This window comes from Conger conger, chromosome 8 (genome assembly GCF_963514075.1).
Source record: "Conger conger chromosome 8, fConCon1.1, whole genome shotgun sequence".
Taxonomy (NCBI): Eukaryota; Metazoa; Chordata; class Actinopteri; order Anguilliformes; family Congridae; genus Conger; species Conger conger.
The window spans coordinates 4,540,818-4,560,932 of NC_083767.1; the positions used below are offsets into that span (position 1 = coordinate 4,540,818).

At 45.2% G+C, this 20,115-nt stretch overlaps 2 protein-coding genes across 2 annotated transcripts in view; one reads left to right on the top strand and one right to left on the bottom strand.

Moving 5' to 3' along the window:
- The window catches only part of LOC133135722 (trans-2,3-enoyl-CoA reductase-like), a 42,149-nt gene extending 26,186 nt beyond the window's left edge, over positions 1–15,963 (top strand). The window contains exons 7-12 of the mRNA XM_061252948.1: positions 3,251–3,323; positions 7,953–7,996; positions 10,871–10,928; positions 14,260–14,336; positions 15,637–15,682; positions 15,789–15,963. Of these exons, the coding sequence (XP_061108932.1) occupies positions 3,251–3,323; positions 7,953–7,996; positions 10,871–10,928; positions 14,260–14,336; positions 15,637–15,682; positions 15,789–15,922 (432 nt within the window). The 3' untranslated portion in view covers positions 15,923–15,963. The remainder of the gene's footprint in view (positions 1–3,250; positions 3,324–7,952; positions 7,997–10,870; positions 10,929–14,259; positions 14,337–15,636; positions 15,683–15,788) is intronic.
- A 2,381-nt stretch (positions 15,964–18,344) lies between these two features.
- The window catches only part of LOC133135097 (phospholipid-transporting ATPase ABCA1-like), a 149,641-nt gene continuing 147,870 nt past the window's right edge, over positions 18,345–20,115 (bottom strand). The window contains exon 49 of the mRNA XM_061251868.1: positions 18,345–18,476. Coding sequence (XP_061107852.1) covers positions 18,345–18,476 — 132 coding nt within the window. The remainder of the gene's footprint in view (positions 18,477–20,115) is intronic.

Here is a 20,115-nt window from a genome sequence, read left to right on the forward strand (position 1 = left end):
TTTGAGTATAAATTCCACTTTACATAAAGTATTGTAGTGATGAATTACTTCTTTAAAATAGCATAACGGCCACGGTTGATAAAAAAAGGAGACCAATCCGTTATAGAGCGCCGGCCGCTTCCATCTGTTTGGAGTGTCTGCGGTGCGGAGTGTTTTTCATGCAGAGTTTCGCTGGGCTGTCGTTAATCAGCTCCCGGCCCTGTCCTGCGTCTCACGCAGCGGGCTGTCGGCCGCCGCCAGCCTCACAGGGGGACAGGTCCAGAGACCGCGTTTGAGGAAGACGGACAGACGCAACAGGAGACGCTTTGCATAAGCCCCGATCTGATTCTTCATTCCGCGAAATGAGACACCAGCGATAATGGCATTCTTGTCTGCCAGCCCCCCCCCCCCCCCCCCCCCTCCCTCGAAGTATCCCCCTGTGTCCTGCTAAATGTCAAAAGGGCACATTTGCATTTTAAAGCAACATGGGAAATATCAAATTCATCCATATTAAGTACCCGGCAACACTGCTGCTTATTCCTGTACTTGAAACAATAATTGCGACGAAGTTGAAGAAAATATGTTTCTCATGTTCAGATTTTGCCCTCACAAAACTTCATTTTTTGCATGAATGATTATAAATATATTTGGAAATGAAAGAAGTACTTCAAAATATAAAGGTAAAATCAAATTGCGAAGTAATTTGCACAGCATTGAGTTTGGAGGGATCAGTGGAAGCAAAACAGAAAACAACAACCATCTAAATGAGCCTTAAGGGACAAATCACCGTCATTGATGTTTACCACTGGAACCCATTTACTGAACAAAACATGGGGCTCTTGCGTTGACCAATCCAGCCACCACAGAACAGTGTCAGGTATATAATATATGGAAAAAATCCTAATGACATATACGGAGTCTGAATTCCCATAGCAACAAGAGAAAACGTCTGAAGTCTGAGCATAATTACAGGCAATACTCTTTAACCGTGAAGGGCTCTTAGTCTAAATTCAGTGGTGAGACTGCTTTTGCACCTCCTCGGTGGTAGGTGCCACAGTAGTGACAGGCAGCTAAGGTTTGACATGCACATATGATCTGATGATCTGCGTGCGCAGGAAATTAACCTTGCCCAAGGGACTAATTGGAAACCTAAAAGAAGCATAATGCTGAATAAAAAGTAATTATAGTCCACTGTGGGCTTGGGCGATGCCGGAGATGGATTAAGTTGTCAAGATGGATTGTGTGAATGTGCACACGTCGGTAGCGTCTCATAGGAAGGTGCTGAAAATAGAAACGTACTTACAGATCTTTACCCTGCCTTTAACTGCCTGAATGGTCAGTTCCCTTTCGCAGGTAGTACTGTTTTTTTTACTACTTGTGTACACCCTGAAGAAGACACTGTCTCATTTTTTGGGGAAATAAATGGCTTAGGAGCATCATAGAGTGCGCTTTTTATGATTGCTCCCCGTTCGTCAACAGCTCGCTACAGTCTTGGGTGTGTGTCTTCCCTCTCTATCCATTTTTCTACTTGTGTAACGTGGTAACATTCCCACATCAGAGGTTAATTGAATAAAATCCGTGTAATGACGGAAAAATAACCCACTGTAATGGGTGAGTCGTCACTATAATCACACCAGCTTTTAGCTCGAAGCACAATAATTGTGAGTAAAATAATTGGCGCTTAAATGTGACTGAGAGGTTGCGGGTTCACGTCTCGGCCGGCTTGCTGTGATTGTACCCTGGAGCGGGATATTTAACCCGGAGTGCGTCAGTAAAGACACGGTGCTGTACCCGTATGTAAAGCTGAGCCGTGTATGGTGCTCTGCACTGTAGTCTTAATGTCTGCAGAGCTGCGGTGTGGCTTCTTCAGTTTATCTGTGGACAGGGAGAGACACTGCAGCTTTCCGTTGCAAGGAAAAATAATATACGAGTTACAATTGTAAGGTATAAGTTTGAACAAGAATTAGTTACCGATTGGCTTGGATTATTCATTCTCAATCAAGCATTAACACGTTTTAATGTGAAAAATATTTGTCAGTTATTGCATTTATTATGTGTGTGTGTGTGTGTGTGTGTGTGTGTGTGCGTGCGTGGACATAAGTGTGTATTTGTATGTGCACACATTTGTGTGTGTGTGTGTGTGTGTTCAGAATATATAGTACAGTATACATTCCCACAAATCTAAAGGTCAACTGTTTTTGCATGTCATATTCTTTTTGTAAGATGCAGCAAACAAGATAAGTACAGAGGTGCCTTTTTCCGCTGTACGGAAAAATAAATGTAAAAAGTACTTATCAGCAAGTGTGCAGAATGCTGATATCAGTGGCTTCATTGGCACCAGACCAGATTCTCAGAGGTGACAGAAAGCAAGAAAATAAATGGTTTAAAATTGCCTTTGCTCCGGAATCCAGATGAAAACATAACGCACTGCTTTCAGCCTCAAGGACAAAGCGAAAGCCCCTCTCCTTCACTTAGAACAACTGGACCTAGGAGGGAGGGACCACGTTCATTGTTTAATTTATTTTGTTCATTATTTAATCATGAAAACCCCATTGAGATCAAAATCAATTTTTCACGGGGGGACCTGACTTGAAACAAAGTTACAGAACAAGACAGTTGACAAAACCTACATCATGAAATGGGCACTGAGACAGAGGTGTAAGAATAATTAAAGAAGAGCAGAGGTTAAAAACAGGATCATACTCCAGTCACAGAGTCACAAATTGCATGTTTAATGCCCACAACTGAAATTAATTAGTCAAGATTAAAATTTGAAGATTGCTCCAAATATACCTATATTATCAGTCCTGTATCAGAAATATTCCTCCTGGCAATGATTCCAAGCTCAGTACACAGGCTAGCATACTGCAGCTAGCTAATCTCAAGTTACAGGCTAGCGTACTGCAGTTAGCTAAACCCAGTTTACAGGCTAGCGTACTGCAGCTAGCTAAACCCAGTTTACAGGCTAGCATACTGCAGCTAGCTAAACCCAGGTTACAGGCTAGCGTACTGCAGCTGCCTAAACCCAGTTTACAGGCTAGCATACTGCAGCTAGCTAAACCCAGGTTACAGGCTAGCATACTGCAGCTAGCTAAACCCAGTTTACAGGCTAGCATACTGCAGCTAGCTAAACTCAGGTTACTGGCTGTACTGTAGCTAGCTAACCTCAGGTTCATATTAATGACCTTTCATTTAACAGGCCAAACAAAAAAACAGTTGAAAAGAAGGAAAAAAACCCCCAAAAACAAACGGCTGCTCTCTTTCTCCACAGGGCTGTGCCTTCTACTGGGGCTTCACGGCCTGGTTGGGATATTACATCAACCACCCGCTCTACACCCCCCCACGTGAGTACCGCAAAGCCCCTCCCCGCTTCCCATTGTCAGGGTGTGGCCCGGCCCCCTCTCTGAAAAATACTTGGGGCTCTTTCGCTTATTTTTCCCCTCCTTTATCTCAGTCCTTGTCCGACCCAGAAATCGATCGAGGTCCGTCCAAAACTTTCAAGAAATTTCAGTCTGTTAAATTTTCATTCTCGGAGCTGGAAGCCAGGAGCGAGGAGGCCCCCGAACACGGAAAAGCGAGCTCGTCCTTTTGCAGAAGTTATTTTCTCGGAATGCGTATAAATGGTCGACCTGCGGATCCTCCTCTCCCCAACTGCCACGTCTGTAACTGACGTCGCTTCAAACGGACAGACATTCCGTTCGACCTGATTGACAGTCGGTGAAGGGAGGAGCAGGAAAAGGAGCGAGGAAAGGAAGAGGGAGGTGAACGATAAGTGACTGGAGCGAGCGCTGTATGTTCTCTCGTCGTCATGGTGGCAGCGGCCGTACCTCACGAGGCAGGATGGCACTTAGCGAAGCGGGCGGCCGCAACGTGAGAAGTGAGCTGGAGTCCGTGATCTATGGGGGGTGGGGTGGGGAAGGGGTGGAATCAGCGGGCTCTCTGACAGCTGTCATCGGCCGCCTGCCCAGCCGAGACCCCACCTGCTCTCGGAAAGAAACGAAACGCGGGCGGGCGAGAGTGGTTCGGACGTCTCCACAAACAGAGTGGGGCATGCTGGGAAGGTGTGTGGGGGGGGGGGGGGGTGGGGGTAGTGATGGACGGGGGTCGGGGGGTGGGGGGTATAGCAGAACTGGGAGGGGAGCAGGCCAAACTGTCAACACTCCTCTGAAAAAAGACTCAATGCACTCCTCTCTGGTATACAGTGGTGTGAAAAAGTGTTTGCCCCCTTCCTGATTTCTTATTTTTTTGCATGTTTGTCACACTTAAATGTTTCAGATCATCAAACAAATTTAAATATTAGTCAAAGACAACACAAGTAAACACAAAATGCAGTTTTAAAATGAAGGTTTGTATTATTTAGGGAGAAAATAAAAATCCAAACCTACATGGCCCTGTGTGAAAAAGTGATTGCCCCCTAAACCTAATAACTGGTTGGGCCACCCTTAGCAGCAACAACTGCAATCAAGCGTTTGCGATAACTTGCAATGAGTCTCTTACAGAGCTGTGGAGGAATTTTGGCCCACTCATCTTTGCAGAATTGTTGTAATTCAGCCACATTGGAGGGTTTTCGAGCATGAACCGCCTTTTTAAGGTCATGCCACAGCATCTCAATAGGATTCAGGTCAGGACTTTGACTAGGCCACTCCAAAGTCTTTGTTTTGATTTTTCTTCAGCCATTCAGAGGTGGACTTGCTGGTGTGTTTTGGATCATTGTCCTGCTGCAGAACCCAAGTTCGTTTCAGCTTGAGGTCACGAACAGATGGCCGGACATTCTCCTTCAGGATTTTTTGGTAGACAGCAGAATTCATGGTTCCATTTATCACAGCAAGTCTTCCAGGTCCTGAAGCAGCAAAACAGCCCCAGACCATCACACTACCACCACCATATTTTACTGTTGGTATGATGTTCTTTTTCTGAAATGCGGTGTTACTTTTACGCCAGATGTAATGGGACACACACCTTCCAAAAAGTTCAACTTTCAATTGTCTCGTCAGACCACAGAGTATTTTCCCAAAAGTCTTGGGGAACATCAAGATGTTTTCTGGAAAAATTGAGACGAGCCTTAATGTTCTTTTTGCTCAGCAGTGGTTTTCGTCTTGGAACTCTGCCATGGAGGCCATTTTTGCCCAGTCTGTTTCTTATGGTGGAGTCATGAACATTGACCTTAACTGAGGCAAGTGAGGCCTGCAGTTCTTTGGATGTTGTTGTGGGGTCTTTTGTGACCTCTTGGATGAGTCGTCGCTGCGCTCTTGGGGTAATTTTGGTCGGCTGGCCACTCCTGGGAAGGTTCACCACTGTTCCATGTTTTCGCCATTTGTGGATAATGGCTCTCACTGTGGTTCGCTGGAGTCCCAAAGCTTTAGAAATGGCTTTATAACCTTTTCCAGACTGATAGATCTCAATTACTTTCTTTCTCATTTGTTCCTGAATTTCTTTAGATCTCGGCATGATGTCTAGCTTTTGAGGATCACTTGGTCTACTTCACTTTGTCAGGCAGGTCCTATTTAAGTGATACCTTGATTGAGAACAGGTGTGGCAGTAATCAGACCTGGGTGTGGCTAGAAAAATTGAACTCAGGTTTGATAAACCACAGTTTTAACAGGGGGGGGCAATCACTTTTTCACACAGGGCCATGTAGGTTTGGATTTTTTTTCTCCCATAATAATAAAAACCTTAATTAAAAAAATGCATTTTGTGTTTACTTGTGTTGTCTTTGACTAATATTTAAATTTGTTTGATGATCTGAAACATTTAAGTGTGACAAACATGCAAAAAAAAAAAAAAAAAGAAATCAGGAAGGGGGCAAACACTTTTTCACACCACTGTAAATATAAAAAATGCCTTTCATTGACGCAGCATATATGCGAAGGAGATGATATAAAAAACCTCCGTAACTGCCTACGCGTTTGGGCTTACTCTGCCTCCTCTGGCGTCTGTCTCTCAGCCTCCTCCTGACGCCCGCCGTCCGTCGTCACGGCGATTTGCACTCCAGCCCGTAACTCCCTGCGCGTGCGTCGTCATGGCGATGGGCAGAGACACCCTCCCACTCCGGCGTGATGAAGGACAGCGTCAGGGCCAGAGTGTTTGTCAGCTGCTCTGCTACAGGGGCTGTGAGTTGTAGCGTCCGGTGTAAACCAACGACGGCAGATTTATCGCTCCGCTGGCCTCCCGGACTTATGTAGGGCTTTTTAAAAACTTTAATTCTGCGGGCTCCATTTATAATGTGCGACGGTGTTCGGGCCTGATTTACGGTCTGAAAGAAAGCGTGGTGCGAAAATGACGCGGGCGTTCTGCATAAACAATCTCGCGGGAAGCACAAGACTGCCATGTCAAGACGTCCCAGATTGGCTGTGATGTTTCACTTCAAACGAGTCTCTGATTAGCCGCTTGAAAAGAGCCTGAATACATTACGTTTCTTATTTTTTAATTAACGGGATTCTTATAAGAAAACGAGCTCCATACAATCACAGCGTATTCAATTGACTGCCCTAATTAATGTTCCGTGTAACAGACAGTCTTTTCTTGTCACAATTATGTCCCGTTATTTCTGTTTGTCCGATGCCAAATCCCCCGGCGCTGATCTACCAGGTGGAGTTTACAGGCCATTTCTGATTAGTCTGTGTGTGGCGCTCTCTCATATCCTGACTTCTGTCGTCATGGAAGCTTCACTGGTTACCCCTGGTGTAAGATCCAGCTACGACCAGCTTAAAATGACCCGTTATCAGCAGTTTCTAAACATAGCTTGAGCTGGTCAAACCATGTTGAGTATGGAGCTGGTCTAACTGGTCAATCAGCTGCCAGCTGTTTCAAAACCTAGCTTGAGCTGGTCAAACTATGTTGAGTATGGAGCTGGTCTAACTGGTCAATCAGCTGCCAGCTGTTTCAAAACCTAGCTTGAGCTGGTCAAACCATGTTGAGTATGGAGCTGGTCTAACTGGTCAGCCAGCTGCCAGCTGTTTCAAAACCTAGCTTGAGCTGGTCAAACCATGTTGAGTATGGAGCTGGTCTAACTGGTCAACCAGCTGCCAGCTGTTTCAAAACCTAGCTTGAGCTGGTCAAACCATGTTGAGTATGGAGCTGGTCTAACTGGTCAACCAGCTGCCAGCTGTTTCAAAACCTAGCTTGAGCTGGTCAAACCATGTTGAGTATGGAGCTGGTCTAACTGGTCAACCAGCTGCCAGCTGTTTCAAAACCATTTCAGAGCTGTATCTCAGCAGGACTTGCATTTACTACTTTGGCATTTAGTAGACGGTCTGATCCAGCTTTCATAAATCTATTTATTTGCACCATAAAAAGAGCAATTAAGACAACACAAAGCAAAAATATATGCCTGAGAGGTTATGAAATACTAAATAAATAAATACTAAATGGCATGATCATAAGGACTAGTTGACCATGAATGAAGAACTCCTCCAAAATGGAACTGTGTTGCTTTTAATGGGTACGTTACCACGTTGAATGCAGTCTTGCGTAAGAAGTCCACCGATGATGATGATGATGATGATGATGATGATGATGATGCTATGTTTATTTTTTTTAGATGCAGGCCCAATGCTTTAGTCTGTGTGTTCTATGTACACACCAATCTGGTACATTTCTGCTCTATTTATAGCCAGAGCAGGAAATAAAATCCATGCACCAGTGGAACAAAATGTTCTGGTGGTGCAATAACGTGCAATCTGTTTTCTTTCATATAATTCATCATAACCGGCAGTGTGACTGAAAACTCGCTCAAGTTCAAAGCTGTTAAACGCGCTCTTAACTTGGAATAGAAGAGTACAGTAATCACAGTGTGCTTCTTGGCACAGACGAGAGGCATCTTCTCTGTGAGAAACAATAGCGTGAACAGGTTTGTGTGTTTCACATACATTAACGAGAAGTCCCAGGATCCTCGCGGAAAAGGCAGGTTAGTTACAGACTGTGGTTTGGCAATAATTTCAAAGATAATGTTCCTTTTTTCCGTTTTGTTTCAGACTATGCAAGCAAACAAGTTATTCCATCCCTTGTCTGGTTTTTGGTAGGTTGGCACCAACGTTACCACTATTTTCATTACATGCATAATCACTGCCATCTTTATTACCATATATTTTATGCAGTTAATATTTCTGAAAACAGACGGTGATAATCTGATGCCATTTAACTGCATCTTCCTTTATCTGCCTAGAAGAATGTCAAGAGATTCCTCATTGTAAATGTCTCTCTCTCAAGACTGAAAACTGAACAGCTGCTTGATCCATGAACTTTTCTAGAATCTCCTACTCACAGCTTTTCCATACAGAGGGTTTATATTCCTCTGTTGTAAAGAACTTGGAAGGAAAGGTCACTTAAACTTTCTTTAAATCTTTAAAATTGTAAAAAAAAACTAAAAAACTAAACTTAATAACAAATAATGAGATACAAAAACAAAAATTAGTTCAAAATTGAGTTCAAAAAATAGATCATAATCTCAAGCAAACAAAGGATGAGGTGTGTGTATGCATCAGTAGTGTAGGCGTGATTCTGTAGAAAAGAGATTACAATCATCCTCAGGCAAACCTACTTAACATTACTTTCTATCAATATTAAAATAATTTTTCTCTTACCTTTCCCATTAAAAATAGGAATATTTTCTGCCATGTTCTGAAAAGACAATTATCTTTTGTGCAGGTCGAGTAAGTACACAAAAGTAATGAATTTGGAAGAACTAATTTAAGTGTGGCTGTTAAGGTGATTAAAAAACACAAAGTTACTGAAACACACGTAACCGCCGACCCTGCCCGCAAATCACGTCACGGACCTAAGCAGGTGCTCAACACCCACGTCCTTCAGTGAAAGGAGGCGGCGTGGATTCTCCACGAAGAGGCCCGTCTCCTCCACGAAGGGGCCCGTCTCCTCCACGAAGGGGCCCGTCTCCTCCACGAAGGGGCCCGTCTCCTCCACGAAGAGGCCCGTCTCCTCCACGAAGAGGCCCGTCTCCTCCACGAAGGGGCCCGTCTCCTCCACGAAGGGGCCTGTCTCCTCCACGAAGAGCCCCGTCTCCTCCACGAAGGGGCCCGTCTCCTCCACGAAGAGGCCCGTCTCCTCCACGAAGAGGCCCGTCTCCTCCACGAAGAGGCCCGTCTCCTCCACGAAGAGCCCCGTCTCCTCCATGAAGGGGCCCGTCTCCTCCACGAAGAGGCCCGTCTCCTCCACGAAGAGGCCCGTCTCCTCCACGAAGGGGCCCGTCTCCTCCATGAAGGGGACCGTCTCCTCCACGAAGAGGCCCGTCTCCTCCACGAAGGGGCCCGTCTCCTCCACGAAGAGGCCCGTCTCCTCCACGAAGAGGCCCGTCTCCTCCACGAAGGGGCCCGTCTCCTCCACGAACGGCCCCGTCTCCTCCACGAAGGGGCCCGTCTCCTCCACGAAGAGGCCCGTCTCCTCCACGAAGGGGCCCGTCTCCTCCATGAAGGGGCCTGTCTCCTCCACGAAGAGGCCCGTCTCCTCCACGAAGGGGCCCGTCTCCTCCACGAAGGGGCCCGTCTCCTCCACGAAGGGGCCCGTCTCCTCCACGAAGAGGCCCGTCTCCTCCACGAAGGGGCCCGTCTCCTCCACGAAGAGGCCCGTCTCCTCCACGAAGGGGCCCGTCTCCTCCACGACGGGGCCCGTCTCCTCCACGAACGGCCCCGTCTCCTCCACGAAGGGGCCCGTCTCCTCCAGGAAGGGGCCCGTCTCCTCCACGAAGGGGCCCGTCTCCTCCACGAAGAGCCCCGTCTCCTCCACGAAGGGGCCCGTCTCCTCCACGAAGAGGCCCGTCTCCTCCACGAAGGGGCCCGTCTCCATCGCCGCCGAACGCCGGGGGAAAGATGTCCCCGTGACAGACTCTGTGCCAAACGGCGGCTTCCCGGCGGGGATCCGAAACGAACGCAAACGAAAGGAAGCGCTCGCAACGCGGCGAGCTCCAGCCATCATCAGCGCTCCGCTTGAAGCGGGCGACCGGGGCGAACGGCCAGGAGACTTCTAAACCGCACAAGACCTTCCTCTCATTATGAAGCTGGCACAGTTTAAACTGGCGATCATCATCACTTCTCCGCTTCTGCCGTACCCCCAGAGCCCGTAATTAGAACGGGGAAGTATCAAATTAGACACTCTACTGGAGCCCGGAGATAACTGCGGGCTACGTGACAGACAAACAGGACAGACACAGGCAGATATTGAAATGTAATAATTGCCTCAATTATTATAATTTATAATGGTTCTAGTGCTCAAAGTACATGTGATAATTTTACATCCCAGGAAGTTTTTGTAATTGAAATGATACATGGACTTATCTGCAGGTGATATGAAATCCTTTGTGTATACCAACGATAGACAAATATAGGTCTGCTATTCTAATATCCTGATACTCTGCAGATCCTCATTAAGTGTTTTGAAGCCCTGAAGGCCAGTGGCAAGCTTCAGTACGTCTGTACAGTAGAGAAGGCTGCCACAACTGGAGTCTCAGCACATTCTCAGACTGTTCTCCTCTCTGAATCTCACTGTTGCTATACACACCTGCAACCAGATCATTACTGTTAATGTGTATGTTCTAAACGACTAGCGAACTGATAATTTAACATTCGAAGCATTACTGGAAACACAATTTATTATGTTTTAATTTGTCTTGTATGGTCAATTGATGATGGACACTGGAATTAATTTGTAGCCAAATCATTCAATGACTTGAATTAATTTTTTTAAATAATTGTGTTCATTTCTGGAGTTTCAGCATGCCATTGTGTTGTACAAAAAGTTTAGGAAACAAGAATCTGAACAAGTTTGCGGTTATTACACAGACAACAATGTTGAGGTTTTCAGAATGAATTTGTCTCGTCTGAATGGCACAGTGACACCCACCAGACGGCCTGTCACTGTCTTGGTTTTTATTTTTCTACAGTTTTGTGAAGCAGGCAATTTCCATATCAACATGGCTTTGGCCCGGCACAATCAGAAGGGTGAGTGGGATGGGAAAGCACTTCCTGCTGTTCGGTTACACCACCACCATGATGAACACTCAATGCTGTTTTCTGAGAAACTTCAAATTCATTTCCAACATTTGTTCTATGCACTCACTACTTCTGACATTTTCCATAAAATTAACACCTTATAGCCCTGACATATAACTTATATATTGATTGTGTTCATAGTAAATGCATCGCTCTTCATGAGTATTAAGTATCAGCTTAATAGTATTACGCTCATGATTCCAAGAGGGATGAATTGCAGTCTCTGTGAATAAATTATTCAGATAATTCACTGATAAACTGATATTGCTCTTAGTGATTTGATTTAACACTAAACCTTGTGAATGCTCATTTTGTTGCTTGGTGCAGTCATATCATTGTGGCCATACTGCAGTCAATGTACTTTGGTGTTTAGGTCCGTAGACTTAAAGGTCCCATATTGTGGCAAACGACATCTCCCTTGCTGCTGCATAGGGGTCATAAAGGAGTTGTAGGTGCTATAAAAACACTGTGAAAATATCAAAACACACAGTCCCCGAATAAATCCACAGTTGGCAGTATCAGCAACGCTCTGTCACTGGACTATAAACTGGCCTTAGGAGAGCTCACTCCTGCAGAGTGCGCAGGAAGACACAGTCCTCTGCGGACCCGATGAGGCGTCTGTGGAGAAGATCCCTGCTGCCTGATCTGTGGGCTCCCCGTGTCCCAGCCCTTAAAACACGGGAGATCGGGTCCCGGCAGATCATAACTGGAGATGAGACAGAGGCCTGTTGCTCTACGCCCCACGTCTGCCCGTCTGGGGACTGGGAGTTCCCACGTACTGCAGCATCAAAAGAAGTGCCTGGTGTGCACAGACACTTTCTGAAGGCTCATTTAGGATAAGTGCAGAGAATTAGTAAGACTAGGATCCACAGATGGCAAGCGATTCTGATGAAAGTGAACGGTTAGGAGAATCAAATGTTAAGCAATAATTGGTTCTTTTTTGTTTCTTGGTTTGATTTATTATCAAAAAGGCTAATTTATTAGGTTTAAAAAATGAATGACAAAGCCATTTACATTACCCTGAATATACACTCACTGAGCACTTCATTAATTATTTATTAGACTTATTTTTTGACTTCTTGGTCTTCTGTAGCCTATCCACTTAAGAGTTTTGATGTGTTCAGAGATGCTCTTCTGCATACCACTGTAAAGGCATGGTTATTTGCTTTTATTCATTTAGTTGCTGCCACATGATTGGCTGATTTAAATATTTGGCGTCTTGGTACTTACTACCTAATGAAGTGCTCACTGAGCGTGTTACATTAGTCTCATGTGTGTATATAAAAATGCTTTGCTGTAGGCACATCAGCTTTGTGTTTATAGTCATTTTTTGTGTCTGATAACTTTCATCATGGCTCTCATCAAACTGTACCCAGCTTTCAGAATGCGGGAGAATGCATCTCAGGGTATAACGCTTTCGTTCACCAGTTTTATTTATGACACTGCTTTTGAGGAAAAGGAAAACGATTTGAGCTTTGGGCTGGTCTTCTGATAGGTTTGGATTGCTGAATAGCACTGCATACTGTAAAATGGACAGATTTGTTTTTATTAGATTGAATTAAAAATCAGCCTTTCCACCTTGGGGAAATACTGCAAAGGAAAGGCGTTTGAAGTTAGTTGAAGTGTGTCTGTGCTGTTAAAAGAGCATTTTGAAACCTTTAAGATGGTGGCAAACGAGCTACTACCAATTTAGCGGATTGAACTGAAGTTCAAAGTGTTACGGAGAAACTTTGTTAATTTTTCTGAAACGCCCAATGAAATCCTGCCCTGTCAGGGCATCATTTGCATATTCATGAGCGATGAATATTCATACCAGCGGCCCATTGGACGCTGAATTGAGCACATCGTCAATGAAAGAAGACCTCTTGTAGCCACAATATCTCTTCCTGGAACCTAGCGATGAAAGGGTATATGGCATGCATGTGGAAGAAAGATAAAACTCACGCTTCATTTAAGTAAAAAAAAAAAAAAAAAAAAAAAAAAACATTATAATGGATTAAACACTAGCCTTTAACAACGGGTCAGTTGTACCACAATGAAACACGCTGCTTTGTGCATATGTTAGAGTCGTATGAATCGTATGAATTCCAGTTAGGGGCTACACATTCGGCTAATTTGACAGCACAGTTTTTTTTATTGTATTCCTGAGAGTAGCACTGCTGTTCTCCTCCACTGTCCAGCGCTCTGGATAAACGCGTCTGCCAGGCCATTGTAATGTACAGAAACTCTCCATTTCAGCACTTTCAAATTCAGACCCTACAGAGGATTCTAAAAACTGCACTTTACTGATCAATTATTCTTTATTTCCCCCCGCACAAGGGAGCAGCTCGACGCCGTCTCTCAGAAGAGTCGGCATCGTTCTCCCTGGCGCTGCGTGTGGAACGTGCTCTGCGCTAATGAGTGGCGGGGTGAGCCTGAGCCCCGGACATGCCCCTGTCCGCTGGGGTAAATGTGCCTGATATCTCTCCGTTCCCGGGCTGATGAAATATGCATGTGATTTAATAAACACACGTCTCCGGTACTTATCGCCGGCTTCCCTCGCCGATGCTGCCGCCGGGTGTTTGTTCACACCTGGCGTCGGGGAGGTCGAGGGGCGGTGCAGTCCGCCGGGCGTATCGGCGCGTCGAGAGCGTAGCCGCGGGACGCATCACCTCCGAGTCACAGCCATTTATCACCTCTAAAACCGCCCGACTTCTGGGGTCGACTCGCACACGGAGGCCGGAAAACATCTCCCAACTCCACCGGGCCCGCGTGAACCTCAAATGAGTTTTCACAACAACAAGTCCGGGGTGAACTTTAAGCAAAAAAAAAAAAAACCAGCGCGTCAAAGTCCTAAAAATAGCATTCTGCTCTGAGAGTGCTTCTACTCAAATTCTCATTTGCATGTCCTTATTTTCACATTTCGAACAACAACAAAAAAAATCAGTGATTTTAAATTAAGCTCAATTTGCACCTTTCACAGCAGTCCTGTGTTTTTTTTGTTTTTTTTGAAAGATTCGTTTTCATCAATTCTCCAAGCTTCCGCCAAGAATCTTCAGCGCTCCGACAGCGCTTCTGAACCCATTATAGGAGTGCAATGGCTTTCATTTCTCCACACGGCCGCCTGAAGTGCCTTAATGAAAGTGTCTCTAACACAAAGCACAACACCGCCTCTCGTACCACTTAATCCAGGTGGCTGTGAATGAAGAACACAGATATGGGCGTGTGACCGGACCTCGGGAGAGCACGGAGGCCACTGTTCCCGTATTTATTCATGTGTCTTTCTTTATAAAACCTAAAGCTTTGTATCCTGCGCCCACCTGCAACCCCTTCTCCTGGCTCTTCAAGCTGGTGCACTGCCCCCACTACACGTATGAGGTAAGGCCTGTCTGTGCAGAGATAATCACTCAGAGGCAAAGCATGATATTCCCATGTCTCAGTAAGACAGGACTGGTATCTTTCAGAGTCACATTGCCATGCCAGATGATTCTGTTATTTCATTAATATCCATATCTAAGTGACAAAAAAACATATTCTTTGGCTGTTAACCAAAATTGTAATAATTTCAACTTTAACACAATGTCTACCATTATAATGTGTAATTACGCTTCCAATGACTACAAGAGTCTCCATCTAGAATAATGTGCTACAGGCTTGTTTAAATCTTAGTTGCTTTGATCATGTACACTTCACTAAAAATGTCTTTAAGATAAAACCTTAAAGCAAAATCCAATTTGGGCAAAACATTATTAATGCATTGAATTATCATTGATAGTGACGTGGACAATGGACAATTATTTAATCTGTGTTACTTAGCTATTAACTTTTATAATAAAGCACGTTGAATTTTAAAGAAAAAAAATCTTTCACTTAATACTTAGTGTGCAACATAAAGTTAATCGCCGGGTTGCCCACATGTTCTGGTAATGCTTTCCTTGACCTGTGTGCCATAAAGGTGGCAAGACAATATGTCATAGCATTGCTCAAAACCTCTTGTAATTACATATCACCACCTGCAACAGATGCTATCACACTGATATCATGCATACGACAATCCCCTTGGAAAGGTTATTTTAAAACCTGTTTTGTAAAATTGATGCATGTGTTATGACAGTGATTTGTCGTTTGTCGGTGACATGGCAGGACATGTTGATTATGGGAGAATTGTGGGAGGATTTATGAGGTGCAATTCTTGTACGGTACCCAGCAACATCTTGATAAAAGGATATTACTTCAGTTATGATTCCTGGCACAAAACCTTAATGTGTGTGCAAGGAAGATTGCATGAGGCATATTCGAATATACACTCAACGAGCACTTTATCAGGTAGACCTGTACGGCAGCTTGTTAATGCAAATGTTTAATCAGCCAATAATGGAATGACTGTTGGTGCTAGACTGGGTGGTTTGAATATCTCAGAAACGGCTGATCTTCTGGGATTTTCACACACAACAGTCTGTAGAGTTTGCAGAGAATGGTGCGAAAAATCTTCTCAGTGAATAGGCTACAGCAGCAGAAAAATAAGTGTAATACATAATAAAGTGCCCGCTGAGCATATATTGTGAAAACTCTCTTGAATTACAGTACCTAACTGTGAATACCCTGTATTTGATTAACTGCTCATGAATATTGTAAGATCAGATTTGACTGCATGCTTGTGCATGTGTTTCTGACTCAGATTGGAGCGTGGTTAAGTTTCACCATCATGACTCAAACCGTGCCCGGTAAGTCACAAAGAGCAGATGGACGATATTCTTCCTCCGCTTTAAAAAAAACGATAAACATGTCTTTCCTGCGTTACTGACTTCCTGCTGTGACCCTGTTGGCCAGTGGCGGTGTTCGCGGCGCTGGTCTCGGCTCAGATGGTCCTGCGGGCCAGGAAGAGGCATCGCAAGTTCCTGAGGCGGCGGCCGGGCGGGGTCAGAGGTCACCGCAGGACGGCGGTCATCCCTTTCATCCTGTAGCGCCGGGCGGCGGGCCAAAGCGCCGCCCGCAGGAGGGCGAACAGAACACGAGCTCGTCCGACAACGCGGGCCGGACCGGGAGCGCCGCCAGGCTGACGGAATAACCGATAACGCGCCGGAGTCGAGACCGCAGTCTGGGGGAGAGAGGGGGAGCCGGGCTGCGAGGCGGGGGAACGCAGGTCACATTACAGAGGCCAACCTGCAGCAGCTGGACAGAATGCGCTATACAGTGTCTGTGGTGCTTGACTGGGACTCGGAAGGTTGGTGGTTCAAGCCCCGGTGTAGCCACGATAAGATGTTGGGTCCTTAACTCCACGTTGCTCCCGGGGTGGATTGGACCCTGCTCAGTCTCTATCATCTGCAAGTCGCTTTGCATAAAAGCGTCAGCTAAATAACGGTACTGTACTGTGTTTCTCACCAATCGAGTTTGAGTCATTGTTGAGATTGTTTTGGTTTCAGTTACGCTGGATGTGACATTTATTTACAGTAACTTTTTATAACTCTGAGGCAGCAGAACTACAGTAATACTGCAGTCCTGCCCTCACCAGGAAAGTGCACTTCTTTACCTGTAGGTTTTAAAATGGATGTCCAAACCCACCCACACACACTCACACGCACACGTGCACACACTCACACACGTATACATGCATACTTGTACGCATATTATTATTATTTTATTTTTGCTCACATTTCTGTTTGTGGATGAATGTATTTATGGAAGACTTGCTGTTGGTACAGAAAGCCGTTTTAACCATGACCACTTGGCCCAGCGAGCAGCACTCAGCTCAAGCGCAGCTGCATCAGCGTCGAGTTGTTTGAGTGCGTCGCCGTCTCAAACAGTCCCGGCGAATGGCAGCGCAAACACAGGACAGGATTTCAAAATTAAACTCAAATTCCTATTACAACGTGTGCAAATGTTTAATCATCTGTTGTAGCATGAAGCAATATTCAGTACAAATATGATTCATAATTCCTCTGCGCAAACAAGTTTGTAAAGCAGAAATATTGGACAGCATATCAATTACATTGGAATCACAAAATAATCCATAATATTTAAGCTGCATACACAAAATGAAGCACTATTTGCGTCAGGAAAAGTGCCGAGTGCAAGTCATTGCTTACCAGTTCTGTGAGGTTTAATGGCATAAATCCAATGTAAACATAAACTACCAACATGATTACTACCTTTCACATTCCTCCCTGACAGAAATACCGTCCATATTTAACAAAATATTTATAACTGAAAATGTGCAAAGCTAATGGGTAAAATCCATTTATAAATTCCTGAGTAAAGCATAATCATTTTGGACCAAAACCATTTCCAGACAGAAGAGTGAAAATCCTCACCTCTTTGTGTCATGCACTGTGCACATTATTTTCAAGTAAAAGTTTCAAATAGGAGTTTTAAAATTTTTCTGCCAGAAATGCTATTTGTCCTGATTTGAGCCGCAGATATTGCAGTTATTTAAGAGAGGAGGGGATGGAACAGCGTGAAGGAGAGAAAGGAGGGGATGGAAACCCGTGAAGGAGAGAAAGGAGTCGTAATTAAGCTCTTCATTCACACATCTCCTTCCTGAGGGAGCCCTTCCATATCCTGTTCAATCAATCTTTTTATGTGTTTTTAAAGGTATTTTGGTCTGCATATTTGAATGAAGGGGCTACAAAAGAATGAAATCTAACTAAACAAATTCATTTTAATGTTCATCAAATGGATGTGATGTTTTGATAAAGAATCTCTAAGCATCAAAGCATTTTCTGGATCTGTACACGTTTGGCAAAGTTGTACTTTTGTCTTTCAATGGCTATTGAAACTGTTGATACATATAGCATCTAGATTTTCTTTACATATTAAAATAGCAGGACTTTTTCAAGACTGATAAAAAAAAGTATCTTATTTCATAACTTCAAGGTAGATAATTAATGTTATCACAATAACAAAAATATGAATTGTATAAAAGTAATCTCTAACTGAGGAGAAAGAATCTGTGATTTTCAGTACCAAAGGAGGACATGTCTCCTGGGTGGAGCTTCAGGCCGTAGACCAGGGGGTCATCAAATCATAGTCCTCAAGGGCCGAGAACTGCTAGTCTTCCATCCTCCCATTACCTGGGAGTCCGGTGTGAAGACAGTCTGGCCAATCAGTAGCGCTAATTGCTCAGTTAATTACCCAGCAGGAAAGACTGAAAGCAGGGGTGGATTTGGACTGGAGGGGTGGATTTGGACTGGAGGGGTGGATTGGTACTGGAGGGGTGGATTGGGAGTGGAGGCTGGATTGGGAGTGGAGGGGTGGATTGGGAGTGGAGGCTGGATTGGGAGTGGAGGCTGGATTGGGAGTGGAGGCTGGATTGGGAGTGGAGGGGTGGATTGGGAGTGGAGGCTGGATTGGGAGTGGAGGGGTGGATCTGACAGAGGCCCCCCTGCCTCAGACCTTCTCTGCGGGGCTGGGGTTCCTCAGTGGCTGCATGGGCACCTCGTCTGCCAGCACATCCGCTGGATTCACACGACCCTGGAAGTCCTCCGCATCGTGCTGGTGTCGGGCGAAGCTGACGAAGACCTGCAAACACAGGCAGGGCGCTACATCAGAAACACAGGCAGGGCGCTACATCAGAAACACAGGCAGGGCGCTACATCAGAAACACAGGCAGGGCGCTATATCAGAAACACAGGCAACGTGCTACATCAGAAACACAGGCAGCACGCTATTTCAGAAACACAGACAGGGCGCTACATCAGAAACACAGGCAACGTGCTACATCAGAAACACAGGCAGGGCGCTACATCAGAAACACAGGCAACGTGCTACATCAGAAACACAGGCAGGGCGCTATATCAGAAACACAGGCAACGTGCTACATCAGAAACACAGGCAGGGCGCTATATCAGAAACACAGGCAGGGCGCTATATCAGAAACACAGGCAGGGCACGCCGTCAGAAACACAGGGTTGGGGGGCCACACTCAACGGTATTTACAAAAAAAAAACAACAAAAGGGCAGTTCACAAACTCATGGTAATATTCCTCAGTCCAAATGTGAGGAGTTCAAGTCAATATTAAAGCCCATGGACGAAGCGCAGGAGAGTAAACTTCATTTCCTAACCCAATTTTTTATTTATTTAAATGTCCTTCAATGGTCCTTCAATTCCTCTTCTCACCATTTTTGAAGTTTCACGAACTTTTGAACCCCCTCCCGTAGCATGAACTCCTGTCTCTCATTTAGAATGCCCAAAGGACATATGTCAGCCCGTCCCTCTGCAGTCTAATGTGCCTCCTCCTTCAGTTTGGGAGCGTGTCCACTCACAGGGTCTGTCCACACTGCAGCCAATCATCTGCACAGCCTCCGGCCCCAGAGACCCAACTACTGATGCATCTACAGCAGGCAGACTGCGGGTACCGGTGTGACCAGAGGGGGCGCTGTGGCACAACAGCTAGAGCACGGCTGCCCGACCCTGCTCCGACCGTCCTGTATGTTTTCACTCCAACCCTAACACAGCACACCCCATTGAACAGCTAGAGCAGGGCTGCCCAACCCTGTTCCTGGAGATCTGCCATCCTGTAGGTTTTCACTCCAACCCTAACACAGCACACCCCATTGAACAGCTTGAGCAGGGCTGCCCAACCCTGTTCCTGGAGATCTACCGTCCTGTAGGTTTTCACTCTAACCCTAACACAGCACACCTCATTCAACAGCTAGAGCAGAGCTGTAGGACAGACACTGCATTAAGAATGAGCGCTTTAGCTTGCTCTACACAACAATCCAATGCCAATACCATAGCACTTCAGTTTAACTTGTTTACTAGAGTGGGAATACAATTTAGAGGAACATGATCAAAAAACTCTTGTCCATATTTAACCGATAAAACAAAAATGTTTTCACAGCTTGAGATAGTGAAGACGTTTCCTTCATCAGGTAGACACAGGTCAAGCATAGGTGTGAACATAACAGGAAATTAACAGATCAAGGCTTCGAACACTGTAATATGACTAACACAGATCCATTTTTTTTTTGTCTAAGCGCGTAGGTTTATGCCTCAGTGCCAGTGTTTGCTTGTATAAGTCAGCTGAAATGGGGGGGGGGGGGGGGAACTCAAATGAATTTGAGATAAAATAATTTTCTGGGCTGTAACTCTGTTTTGTTTCTCCAGATGAACATCAGGGAGAATAATAGGCGAGTGTTTGCGGCGTCTTTATCGCCT